The following is a 12,583-nucleotide window of genomic DNA, read 5'->3' on the forward strand; positions in this document are numbered from 1 at the left end:
TTTTTAAAGCACCTACGTGTATTTAATCTGTGGTCAAAGTTGTACTAGCCTATGTGATTTGGGGCGTACACTTACCCCACTTGACCTTACTGTGCACAGATGTTCCGAGAAAGTAGCTAGCTACAACTACAGCTACAATGAAATGTAGCTAGTATAGCTACAATTTTAGCTACTTTTTCAAAGACGATACTTTTATTCCACGCACATTAGGCAAATGTAAAATTGTAATTACAACCATACAGGGTGGCTGAAAAGTAACTTGCACCCCTCTTAACTTTTCAACCATTTGAGATATTTGAAATCGGTTTGCGGCAACCTTCTTAGATATGAGGGGCCACAATATTTATGGTCAATTTTGAAAATTTTACCCTTAGGGGTAGCGGGGGTGGCTCAACATGTTCAAATGACAAGTACTGTATAGTCAAGTTTGGTATCATTTTACAGGTCTTGACGAAACATGAACATTGACTTTAAGAAAACCAAAATTGGCTCACTAATAACAAAATGGCGCCCTAAAACGTTTTAAATCCAAATAACCATGAAGGGTGGCAAAAAAATTAACTTGCACCCTCTATAACTAGGGTATTTGAGATATTTGAAATCGGTTTGCAGCAACTTGTTTGGAAATGAAGGGCTACAATAATTATGGTCAGTTTTGAAAATTTTGCCCTTAGGGGTAGCGGTGGTAGGGGGTAGCTCAACATTTTCAAATAGCAAGTATAGTCGAGTTTGGTATCATTTTGTAGGTCTTGACGAAACATAACAATTAACATAAAGAAAATAGAAATCGGACCAATAATAACAAAATGGCAGCTCAAAATTACTTTAAATAACCATTGTCTCACTCATTTTTAGCTGCCATTTTTGTTATTAATGGTGGAAGATATCTATTTTCTTTATGTTAATTGTTATGTTTCGTCAAGACCTACAAAATGATACCAAACTTGACTATAGTTGCTATTTGAAAAGTTTGAGATACCCCCTACCCCTGAGAGCAGAATTTTCAAAACTAACCATAATTATTGTAGCCCTTCATTTCCAAAGAAGTTGCCGCAAACCGATTTCAAATATCTCAAAAAGTTAAAAAGTTTAAGAGAATATTGTAAAATGTTGTAGTAGTTTGCTTGTTTATGGATATATTTTGATCAAACTTGGCGAATTAATTTGTTTTATACTAAGCTATTAATAGTTTAGCCTACTAAAAAATACACTTTACTAGTTTCCTTGTATGTAGCAACAAACCTAGGTAGGTACTCATTAAACCAATTCAGACGAATGGAAATTCGTTTAGCCTGCAGGTTTGCTGCGGGTGGGGTATTTTCTTGTTAAATCGAGTTATATTAATCAATTATCGTAAGCTTTAGGCTACGGTACTCTTATTATGACATCGAGAGTAAAGTTACAAATTGAAGTTCCTTTTAAGTACTGTAAATGCTAAGCTTATTTGCCCAGAATTTATTTCTAAACTGTTACTTGACTGAATTTAGTAATGTTATGGATACTGCTGATTTAGTAAATCACAAAATTACAGAACAAGATAAGTTAAGTAATAGGATAGGCCAACTGAAAGTGACCAACAGATATTTATAAATTAAGGTAGGCCTAGCCTAGCCTAGCTCTTTTACGATGAATTTAGGAAATTCTACACTTACAGAGAATATCAATAAGCCAGTCCTTATTAACTTAGGCCTAGGCCTACACAGAGTTGTTTGTCATAAGTGTTCAATAGCATATACTGTATCAAGATTCAAACCGCAGAAGTACGGTAACCTATTTAAATTACTTGGGCTTTTATAATTTTGTTTAAGTTATGTCAGAATTTTAGGCAGAACTTTGATATAGGTATGACTCCACCAGTTAAATTACAGCAACAGTTTTTTTTCCTATTGATTGCAAGTTAGCAATCAATAGCCTAACTACAATGGAGTCAGATACAAGTTTAGCCAAGTCTCATCTAGGCCTATCATAGCTTAACTAGGCCCTACAAAGAGTGAGAGGTTAGAAGCTGATAAAATTAAATGGGCCGACTTAACTTAAACAATCTGCAATCACACTGAAAAAGGCTAGGCTTATAATTATCTAAGTACGGTATCAAATAAAATTCTTAACATTATTCTTAACATCTGGGCTGCACTTTACTTTACGTCCTACACTAATTCAAATTAAAATATCGATTGTTCGATTGTTTCATTGGTTCCTTATATCATTTGGTTAGTTAGGTTAGGTTAACCTAAACCTAACTCACCAAACGATATAACTTATCGAACAATCGATTATATCGATCGATATTTTAATACGAATTAGTGTAGGACGTAAAGTAAAGTGCAGCCACCTCCTGGCTCGACAATTGCAGACATGCCTAACTTAGCTTAGTCCTATGATTAATGTAGAACTATTACAGCATTCCCTCATCTAAGGGGAAATTATAGACTAACTTATGTCATTCTGTAGTGTCTTGGTGCAGTAGACTTAAAGGCTATCATAAACAAAAAAGTACAACTTTGGGCAAAATAGGCTATGGTGGTAAAATAGATTAAAAACCTACCAACAAAGGCAGCGTTTACAGCGACAAAGTTCTGTTTGATGAGAGAAAGTTCACTGACACAACACGAAAACACACACTAACTGATTTTAAGTTTAAAAACGAATATTATTAGTTTGACTGTATCGCGGTAAATTATCACAACCTCCAATAGATTTCGGACTATGATCTCGAACTAGGAAAGAACCGACATGAAAATACCCGCAGTTCCAACTTTCGTACGAATGATAATCACTTAACCATCGTAAAATTGTGTACAAAAAGCCTTTAAAATAACTAAACGAACGAAAATTAGTAAAAAGGCAACACAGGTAACCAATATTATTCACTCGTTCCGTTACGATATTGGAAAATGGCACTGACGACAAATCAACTAACTGACAAGTAATGACTAGAAACGCTACGAACAGCTGTTTATCCAGACACAAAGTAGGCTACGATACATTGACTGAAGATTACTTCACGGCGAAAAAACCTTTAGACCAAGGTGCTCATATGAAATTATCACATTGTATAAAGTTATATAGTTTCGTATTTTTATTCTTATCCAAAGAAAAGCTATTGAGCGTAATTTGTGTCAAATCAATTATCAGGGTGAGTTGTTCTTAATTAAAATTAAATCAAATTAATTTGGAAACATTTAAATTCGACTTGTAAGCTATACAATATTACATTGTACTTCGGAGGACAATTTTGGATTCGGACTGAATATTATTAGTGATTTAGGGCACTGATTATTTCCTTTTCATATTATTTATACATTGTAATCTATATTTTAACTTCAACTTGTAAATATTTTTGGAAATCATTGATGTTTATCTTATGCCCGTTGTATTGATTTATTACTGTATTTTTCGATTGCATGCCACCATTTTATTTGACCTCGATTATGTTTTATGTGCCATGATCCACACATAATGTAGGCTCTTTGAACCCTCAAAAAGTCCGGGGACGGCATTTGCTTTGTACATAATAACCATACCTAAAAAATATTTTTATTATAGTGTATGGGGCATTTGTAAATTTAGGAAAATTGGTGGGATTTTCAATGAAGCAATTGTGACAGTAGGGTTATTTAGTGTCAAACGTCTGATTTAAGATAACATGGCAGATAGGTGACATCAGCTCATTAATTCACACTTTATTAATTTAAATTTATGAACATTAAAATGTATATAAATATTTAAAATAAAACATACAGAATTGAAAACCAAAACAATATGAATTGAAAATCTATATCTATACGTTTAAAGCGGAGTCAATATTTTCATAGTCCAGTAACCAAGCTTTTGTAAATACATAAATACCAACGTTCCGAAAAAAAAATCCCGCCTAAATAATGAGAAATAATTTTAAGAAAAAAACTTGTTTAAAACAAAACGTTTTTAAAAGCACTAAAAAGTAGAAAATAATTTATAAATAGGTGGGGAGTATAAATACTTGTAAGATTTAAAACGAAAAAACGTGGGGTGCATGCAATAAATAACTTACAATTACCTTCACCTATTGAACTAATGTATTATTATTGTTATTGTTGGTTCTATAATATGCAATAGCATTAAAAAGTTATAAGGTTTCCCAACAGGGTGCAGGACTATTATTATTTTGTTTTGCATGTATGACAACAGCTAATTTGAACCTAGCAGCAACAAAAAGCTATGATACACAATGAAAACTGTCAAAGTAGGATTGTTTACAGTTATGTTTATGTTTTTAATTTAATGAATAATTTGTGATATTGTGTGACTGTTTGATAATTTATTTTTTTCTATTATTTAGGTGCAGTGGTAGTGGCCCAAGGGAAATATGAAAATTAAATGATATAGTATTGCATTGTCTTCCATTTGTAAAATCCTAATTTTGATAGATAATGCAAAAGAAATTCAAAATAACATAAGTAGTATAAGTTCAGTATTACCAAAGAAGTGATTACAAAAAGTTTTATATCTCTCAAAGTTACAAAAATACAATCCAAGCAATCTAAAAAACAGACACAGGATCGTTAAAAATTGTTTATTTTGCAGTGTTGGGTGTACAGAGTTACGTTTTTTTTTATCAGTCCATGGGGAATCACCTAAAATCATGATTAAAAATTGCCGAATTTTCACAACATCGAACACATTTTGGAAAAAGTTACCACATGCATTTTTATGCACATTTTTCGAGAAATTGACTTGGGACCACCGCCGATATTTTTGGTGGTTAGTACTTCATTTCAATAGGGCCGCCATATTAGATATTAAAACAATTTTTTAAATGTAATGATAGAACGATCATTTGGAATATAAATTCAAGTTTCCAAATTTGCTGGTGCTTGAACCCTATAATAGCAATCATTCCCAAATAAATTTCTTAAAGTTGAAATTGAACTAGACAGTTGTTCATTTACACTTTCCACAATGCCTTGAATTTAATGTGTTCAATTCACTCACTGACACCAGAAAGAAAATCAATTTCTTAAAACCAAATTTTAAAAAGAAAGCCGTAATATTGAAATGAAACTAAAATTCTTCTTATTTGAGGCAAACACAGGACCTCATGGTCCTTTCTTAGATTGGCGGTTCTAGGACTATGTTAAGGGAGGTGTCGCAAACCAAGAGTTGGGTTTGCATTTCCCCCGGAAAATTTGCTAGTTTTGAAGCCGTTTGGAAAAATTATGTGCAGCATGAGTGAAAAGTGCCTTTGCTACATTCGAGAAACTTTCCGCACTCACCTGTGGCTTGTGCGAAAACATTTCTCTCACACACTAGTTACACAGTAGTTATTACTGTAACTAGTGGGTAAAGTGGCACTTTGCTGCACACGAGAGCAATGTTTACGCACGAGCCGCAGGCGAGTGTGGAATGATCTCGAGTGCAGCAAAGGCCTTTTGCACTCGTGTTACACATTATATTTTTCCTACAGTCACTATAAAGCATATAAATAATTAGTCTTCAAACACTATACAACACGTTTTTATGTTCAGCTGGCAACACAAACAGGTGTCCTAGAGAAAGTAGTACCCGGTCCGTATCACTCCGCTATATTTCCTCGGCAAGAAATGTGCTCCACGTTTTGAGAATATAGTTCCGTATGTTTTTGTAATTTGAAGTGGTTTCCGTGCCTAAAAAAAATACTTTAAAGGTATTTTCTTGTTTATTAAGACCCTAGGAATGTTTTTAAAACGTTTAAAAGAAAAGTCCAGAAAGTTCAGAAATATCGAAACTATGAACACGAAATGACAGGTTAAATCGTAGTTATAATAGGCTAGTCAATTAGCTGCTCATAGTGTTATTATCTTTAAGTGTTGCCAACCTATTTCCAAGCGTACATGGATTACGTGCATAATAGAACCACGCTGTTTTGTGTTGTTTCGTTGGAATCCTGATGTGCGGCAAAGTATTAACCGTACGACAAAGTATAAACCGTACGGCAAAGTATAAATATGCAGCAATTAGCAGCTTTCTGTACTATAAACAGTACAAGGAAGCCAACTTTGTCGGGTGACTGTAGGAAAATAACTATTTTTTACATTAATTTGATTACTGTTATCTTAAAAGGCTGTTACTGGCGCACTGTGTGGTGGATAAACGGGCCGTGCCCACCATTCGAAATGGTGGGATACTGAGGCCGGTGGGTCGTATGAACCTCTCTCTTAAGACAGTGCTTATTACTGTGTAGTTAGTTTGAACCTTAACATATTTTTTTATAGTTTATTTAGACAAATTAAGATTGATGGTAGTTTTTTAACACCACTAAAAACCTCAAAAATGTAGTAAGCGAAGAACTTTTGTATTTTCTGAAACAATCATTGTTGAAGGAATACAATGCGCGTCGGCATTATGAAACAAAACATTTAAAAATAGGTAGGTGAAATTACAGGGCCGGTAAGAGCAGAAAAAGTTGTATCACTGAGAAAAGGAAGTTGTTGCACTTAAACTCTCCTTTTCAGATTACAAGAGATTAAACTTTTTCTTCGCCAGAGTGCTTAAAATGGCGACTTTGTAAGTATAATTTTTCAAAAATTACTGGGGGAGGACCCCCAGACCATTCCATGCCCCTTAAACCCCATGGTTGTCGTGGCCATGCTGGGCTAGATTAGAATACCGGGCTGGATTAGAATACCTCCCATACCCTCGATAGAATGGCCCAGCGATTTTTTCATCATCAGCAAGTTTGTTTGGTTTGGTTAGGTTATGATAGTTTAATTTTATAAATAAAAAATTAAATTTTTGGCATTTGTAATTTAATTTTATGAACAGAACTATTTTTTTAATTAGTAAACCTTTGTTCAATTTTTCATTATCAGCAAGTTTGGTTAGTTCATAACCTATAGGTTATGATAGTTAAATTTAATTTTATTAAAATTTAACCTACAAACGATACGTTTTGACAGCGACGGTGATAGAGCTAACAATCGGCTATGCACGGTATGCTGCGGAAGCGTTCGACACCAACCTAGCGAGTGACAGGTCAACCAACCGTGATTAAGAGGATTACAGCCTCGGTCAAGAGCCTACACCCGTTCTCTGCCCGATCCAACAAAAACTTACATCACTAATCTACAGCCATGCATTAACTACATCTAGCGCTAAAAAGAAGAAAAACACACTTACCTGAACAATATTTACATTTGTAAAGTCTTTTAAAGGGCTTCGCACATTTTCTCCTTTTTTTCTGATTTTACAATTAACATTAGGTATATTTTCTTGAGAGCTCTCCATATTCTTATCTAAAAAGGAAGAAGGAACGGTAATTGTTTTGACAAATATTAATTTTATAAACATGTTCATAATCACAGTTTTGGATTTTGATAATGTATTTTCATCAAAACCAGCATATGTCTAGTCTGAGACTATTACTATACTCAGTCAAAATAATTGGTTTTCCAGCTGTCTTTTACAACAAAGGCTAAGGAAAGGAAGGAGTTATTTTTTACCCAAACGGGAGACTTGTCTTACAAAATTAGGTAGGTACCTACTTATTTAGTGTTTTATTTTTTGTGTGTTTACACCAGAATCAGATCATTCAAACTAACTGTAATGGTTATAAAATAGTGTTAAGAACATTTAAAAAACAAACTACAAAAACAACAAGTTTTGTAACTTTTACAATAGGCTCTGACAGTTTCCTAAAATAACGGAGTTACCTTAAGCTATTCAAAATACCTTGATTATTTGTGGGCTTACTATATTTTTTCACACTAACAGAAAAATATTTTGCTAAAATAAAAAACAATGGATAAAATATCAGCTTTAGAAAATTTAGCATACTAAAACCATTGCATGATTAAACATCTTCTTAGCTCAACACCAATTAAACAAGGAAGGTGAGAAACTTTAGGGTACAAAAAGGAAAATGAACTCCAAAGATCATCAAACAGTATAGTTTGTTTGTAAACAATAAGCATTGTATTTAGACAGTTTACACACAGCTGATTCACCTGTTTAAAAAATGAAAAATACAGACATAGGATATTGTTTAATATAGGCTACATTCAGTAGGGCTATGCAAGATAAACCTGATCATTGAGTATTTATCAGTTGATAGTACATAACAAAGATAAATTAGGTTGTTTAACCTTTAAAGGAAATAGTAGGCCTAACTATTTCTGTAGCATTACCTACTAAGTTTTTATTGAAACAGGTTCATAAAGTAATGTTATACCGGTAATTACATCAATGTCCAGCATAAATAATATTACTACGGAGAGTATAGTAAGGTGCGGCAAAAAAACTATTTTCTGCATCGGGCTGTCTGAGGGTGGTAGGAGTAGGCTCGTTGGAAAGCCTACACACTCTGCCATTGTCTGTAGTTATGAAGCAGTGGTCACTTGAGCAATACATGTTTGTTATCGAGTTGTTTCTAAAAAGTAATGATTCATTGCAACTCAACTTGCATTCTTTCAACTAGGGCGACATGGAGAAGTTCCGTCGCATAGTACAATCATAAGATTGGTTACTAAGTTAAGAACAAAGGATTCTGTGTTAAAAAAGAAGCTGACATGCCGTCCAAAGTCTGATCGAACGTCAGACAATTAATATTCGATTTGGTTCGTGCTGCTGTGGAACAGTCCTCGTAGGCCCACCCGAAAACAAACGGCTGCTTTGAACATGTCTGTCTGCTCAATTAGGCCTACACAAATTTTGAGTTGCGATCATAATTTTCATCCCTATCTTGTTTATCTGGTTTATTTGAATTTTGTTGATTATCTACACAGATAATCGCAACAGAGCCTCTCCATGTCGACCATTAGGCCTATTGAAAGATGCACAGAATAGCCGCTGAGTTGAAATTACTGAATCATTCATTACTTTTTTTAAACGACTCGATATACACATAGCTCAGGCAACCACTACTATATGACTACAGATGGCAGTAGGTAGGCTTACCAACGAGCCTACCCTCACCACTCTCAGACGACCTGTCGATGTACAGTGTGCTGCAGAAAATAGATCTTTTTTTTTGCCGCACCCTCTATTCCTACAGTCAGTCTAGTAATATTACTACAGTGAATATAAATTGCGTCAATTAGTGTGGCGAGTGGGATGTACATGCGAACAATGACCCTTTCCCCACTTTTATCTATAGGCCTACAACCATCTCTAAACTAACTTTAATACTGCTAGTAAATAGAGGTGTGACTCTTAGTTCTGTTGTGAGCCTGTCCTTCGTCCCTTCCTACATGTAGGCTACCCTACACTTAACTTCTAAAATCTGATTTTTTTATTAACATTTAAAAAATGTCAATAATTAATGAAAGTCACAATAATAAATAGGCCTAGGCCTACATAGATAACTTAAACAACCAACAGAAAATTATATTGAGCATTCTACATAGCCTATGTTCGACTGTTGCTATTCAATCAACTCGGTAACCAACAAGCACAGAATAAAATTTTCTGTTTGGTTTGCAAACTCCTAAGAAAACACTATCAACAACTGTTTTTAATAATTAAGCTATAAGTTACTTCTATATACTCACTCAGTCAATATATAATTATTTATATTGGGCAGTGTGCAGGGGGAAGTTTAGTGTTTAAACTTCCTATAGTTGTGAATCTTAAAGAATTTTCTTAGGCTGTTGGTTTGTAGTGCCGGGGATACTTGTTTACGAGACACTAAGTTATTCATCGTCTGAGATGATAACTGATAAATCTTCTACAATACTGGCGGCCTCTATTAAGTCAGAGTCTGATATGTGGCTACTTTCAACTTCTTTCAACACCGTGTCAACATCACTGATGTCAAAAAGATCATCTTCCAGTTGAAATTTAATTTCTGGAGGTAACTGTTGAGCTTCAGATCGGAATGATGAACATTCTGGGTCGTGGCACTTTTGGTAATAAACATATGTCTTTAAATTGACAATGTATTTAACATTGTTACTTTGGTGTTCTCTTTTAATATTATTACAATATCTATTTCCTATGATATCATAAACAATTACGCTTGTCGTGTTAAAATATGTTTTTTTCCATATTTGACCAGGGAAAACTAATGCATTAATAAACTTATCGACAAGAGGATAAAGAGATTGATTGATTGAAATATCTTCATTAGTCTTGGAATAATTTGGCAGCGATTTTGTCAAATCATGTTTGGTGTCAGTGCTTTTAGCATCAAACATAAAATAGGTTTTGAAATCTATTACATTGACATCATCAATGTCTTTAGGAGTCCTAAAATATGTGATCAATGAATCAAGGAAAACGGTTTCTAAATAAATTTCACTACCAAGCCTGTTATCCTTTTTCTCTTTGCATACCACTGCGGAGTAGTTATTATCATCACTGATTTCAAGGGGCGAATTCTTTCCCCATTTGGTGTTCTGAAAAATTCTAAAATGTCTGTTTTTGCTGTAAACACTTAAATCACATATTAGACGTTTGTTTCCTTTCTTATCAAGGACTATAAGACTATTAAGAGTATCTGATGAAAGACCAATTTGTTTAATACAGCCATGTAATAATTTACAGCATTCACATTTATCAGCTAAAACATCTGCTTTTGGTTTATCAATTCCTGAATACCTTTCTGAGGCAGTAGGATCTATGCACAGTTCTAATTTCTTACAAACAAAATTCACAAAATCACCAACACTTTTGTTATTACTGAAAGCAAGTGAACCCAGTTGAAATATTAAATGACGACTAAATTTACTCTCAGTGGAGGAATCTAAGTTAAGGACATTTTCTTTGTCCACTTTAACATTGAACAATGTTGACAAAAAGTAAACAATGACAGTGATAAAAGTATTAACGGTTGCTGGACCATCTTTCCCCAGATTATATTTAGTATCAAATTCTATATCAAAATAAAGCTTGCTAACAGTGGATTCAGGTATTACTTCATATGCACATCTCTCAGAATAATTCTTTTGTATATCATAATGCCAAAAAATCTGTGGGTGTGCGACAAGAAATAAACGTTGCCCATCTGATTGCTGAAAAGCAAATGTCATAAGTCCATTTCGCAACTTTTTAGCAAACTCTAAGGCATCACTTTGTTTTTTGAATACTTTCCAAACTTGTGATGGACCCAATAAGTTATTTAGTCTGTAAGGCAAACCTATTAGAGGTCTACTCTTGCTAATTTCTTCATCCTTCCTGATCTTTTGTACTGGTTTGTTCTTTACGCCATAAAATGAGCCCACATTGAAAGCTTGAATACAACCATGGAATTCCTTGGACATTCAGGTATGAAAGGATTACATAGCTTATGAGCACTGGTTAATTCATGTTATAGGCCTTTTTCAGTTCACTTACATACAAGTTACTTCAGGCTAGAATCGAATCACTAATTACCATCAATGTTGAACACACCCACTATTTTCTAACAAATAAGTCATGAGTCCAATACTTAACTGCCTAGAAATGAAAATAACTGCTTGCTTGCGTATACAGTAGTGTATGATCTTAATTCGACATACAGAATTTAGTTTGTGTTTGTATGAAAAGATAAAAGATTTGGCGCCACATTCATTCGCAGACTAACCTTAAACATGTGTAACTGTCATTAGTAATACTGTACTTACTTACTGTACGTGGTTGAATACTTCCTGTCAAACTAAGATACCTAGTCAGACTATTTATGTTAGGGGTTCAAAAACTCATTCCACAATCCAGAGATATTAGCTATTATAAAATCTAACGCATGTGATTGATGTTCACGAATTAACGACCACTTTTAAATTTCACTTCAAAAGTTCCAACTACTTCAATTCAAAATCTAATCTTCTGTCTTCTTCTCCTCTTCACCAGACATCTGATCTGGATCACTGCTGATCCAATCTGAGAAAAAAGGCCTGATGAACTGCAACTGAAAGAAGAAGGAGGTGGGCGTACTGATGATGCTGTAGCTCTTTTATTCAGATTCTGCGTTGCTGTAAACCATCATTGATTATATAACGTAGTTAGGGGGCTCTATCCTATATCTATAATTATTATAGTACGTCACATATTTCACTAAAAAAATGCTTTACTAATTTTAAATAGTTATTTGTGCAACTAGTGAGCAATTGCACTTTGCACTCGAGTTGCACATTAAATTTTTCCTACAGTTACCATAAAACAAATAAATTGGTAAAGAAACGTGGCATATTTTTACACAGAAGTGAACTTTTAATATGACATTTAATGTGAAGTGACAAATACAACAGTACAACAGCTGACCAGCTGATTTACAGCCAGTGCTGCCATCGTATTTCGCGTGCAAGTACCTTGTCTGCATGTTATGCGCTCACTATTTCGTGCCTTCATGTTGCAAATCTGGAGTGATACAAAGTAATTAGAGTGAGACAATGTTAACAAATCAGTGAGAGAACATGTAAATTGTTAGGTAACTGTAGGAAAACTATACTTTCTAAGAGATAAGCATAGGCAATGAAAACAGCTGCTTAGTATATTTGTATTTTTTGATTTGTATTTAATGCTCGTATTTATTGCTTGGTATTTTCGTGGGTGTTGGCCATCCAGAACCCCAATATTGATATGGCTATTTTAGGTGCAATACAAATATTTTACAAGTGAACTTGAACTTGATATTCGCTTTTTAAATACT

At 34.0% G+C, this 12,583-nt stretch overlaps 1 protein-coding gene across 4 annotated transcripts in view; it reads right to left on the reverse strand.

Moving 5' to 3' along the window:
* LOC128993577 (extracellular matrix-binding protein ebh) overlaps positions 1-11,688 on the reverse strand; it is a 49,693-nt gene extending 38,005 nt beyond the window's left edge. For 2 of the 4 annotated variants that reach the window (XM_054417590.1, XM_054417567.1), the window contains exon 1: positions 7,138-7,253. In XM_054417590.1, the coding sequence (XP_054273565.1) occupies positions 7,138-7,245 (108 nt within the window). In that variant the 5' untranslated portion in view covers positions 7,246-7,253. Of the gene's footprint in view, positions 1-7,137; positions 7,254-7,689; positions 7,792-11,558 lie in introns of those variants that run through there. The other 2 variants (XM_054417575.1, XM_054417558.1) reach the window with 2 other exon arrangements.
* Between the last annotated feature and the right edge of the window lie 895 nt (positions 11,689-12,583).

Source organism: Macrosteles quadrilineatus, unplaced genomic scaffold (assembly GCF_028750875.1).
Source record: "Macrosteles quadrilineatus isolate MER2022 unplaced genomic scaffold, UCM_ALF_1.0 Scaffold_1__1_contigs__length_201487025, whole genome shotgun sequence".
Classification (NCBI taxonomy): domain Eukaryota; kingdom Metazoa; phylum Arthropoda; class Insecta; order Hemiptera; family Cicadellidae; genus Macrosteles; species Macrosteles quadrilineatus.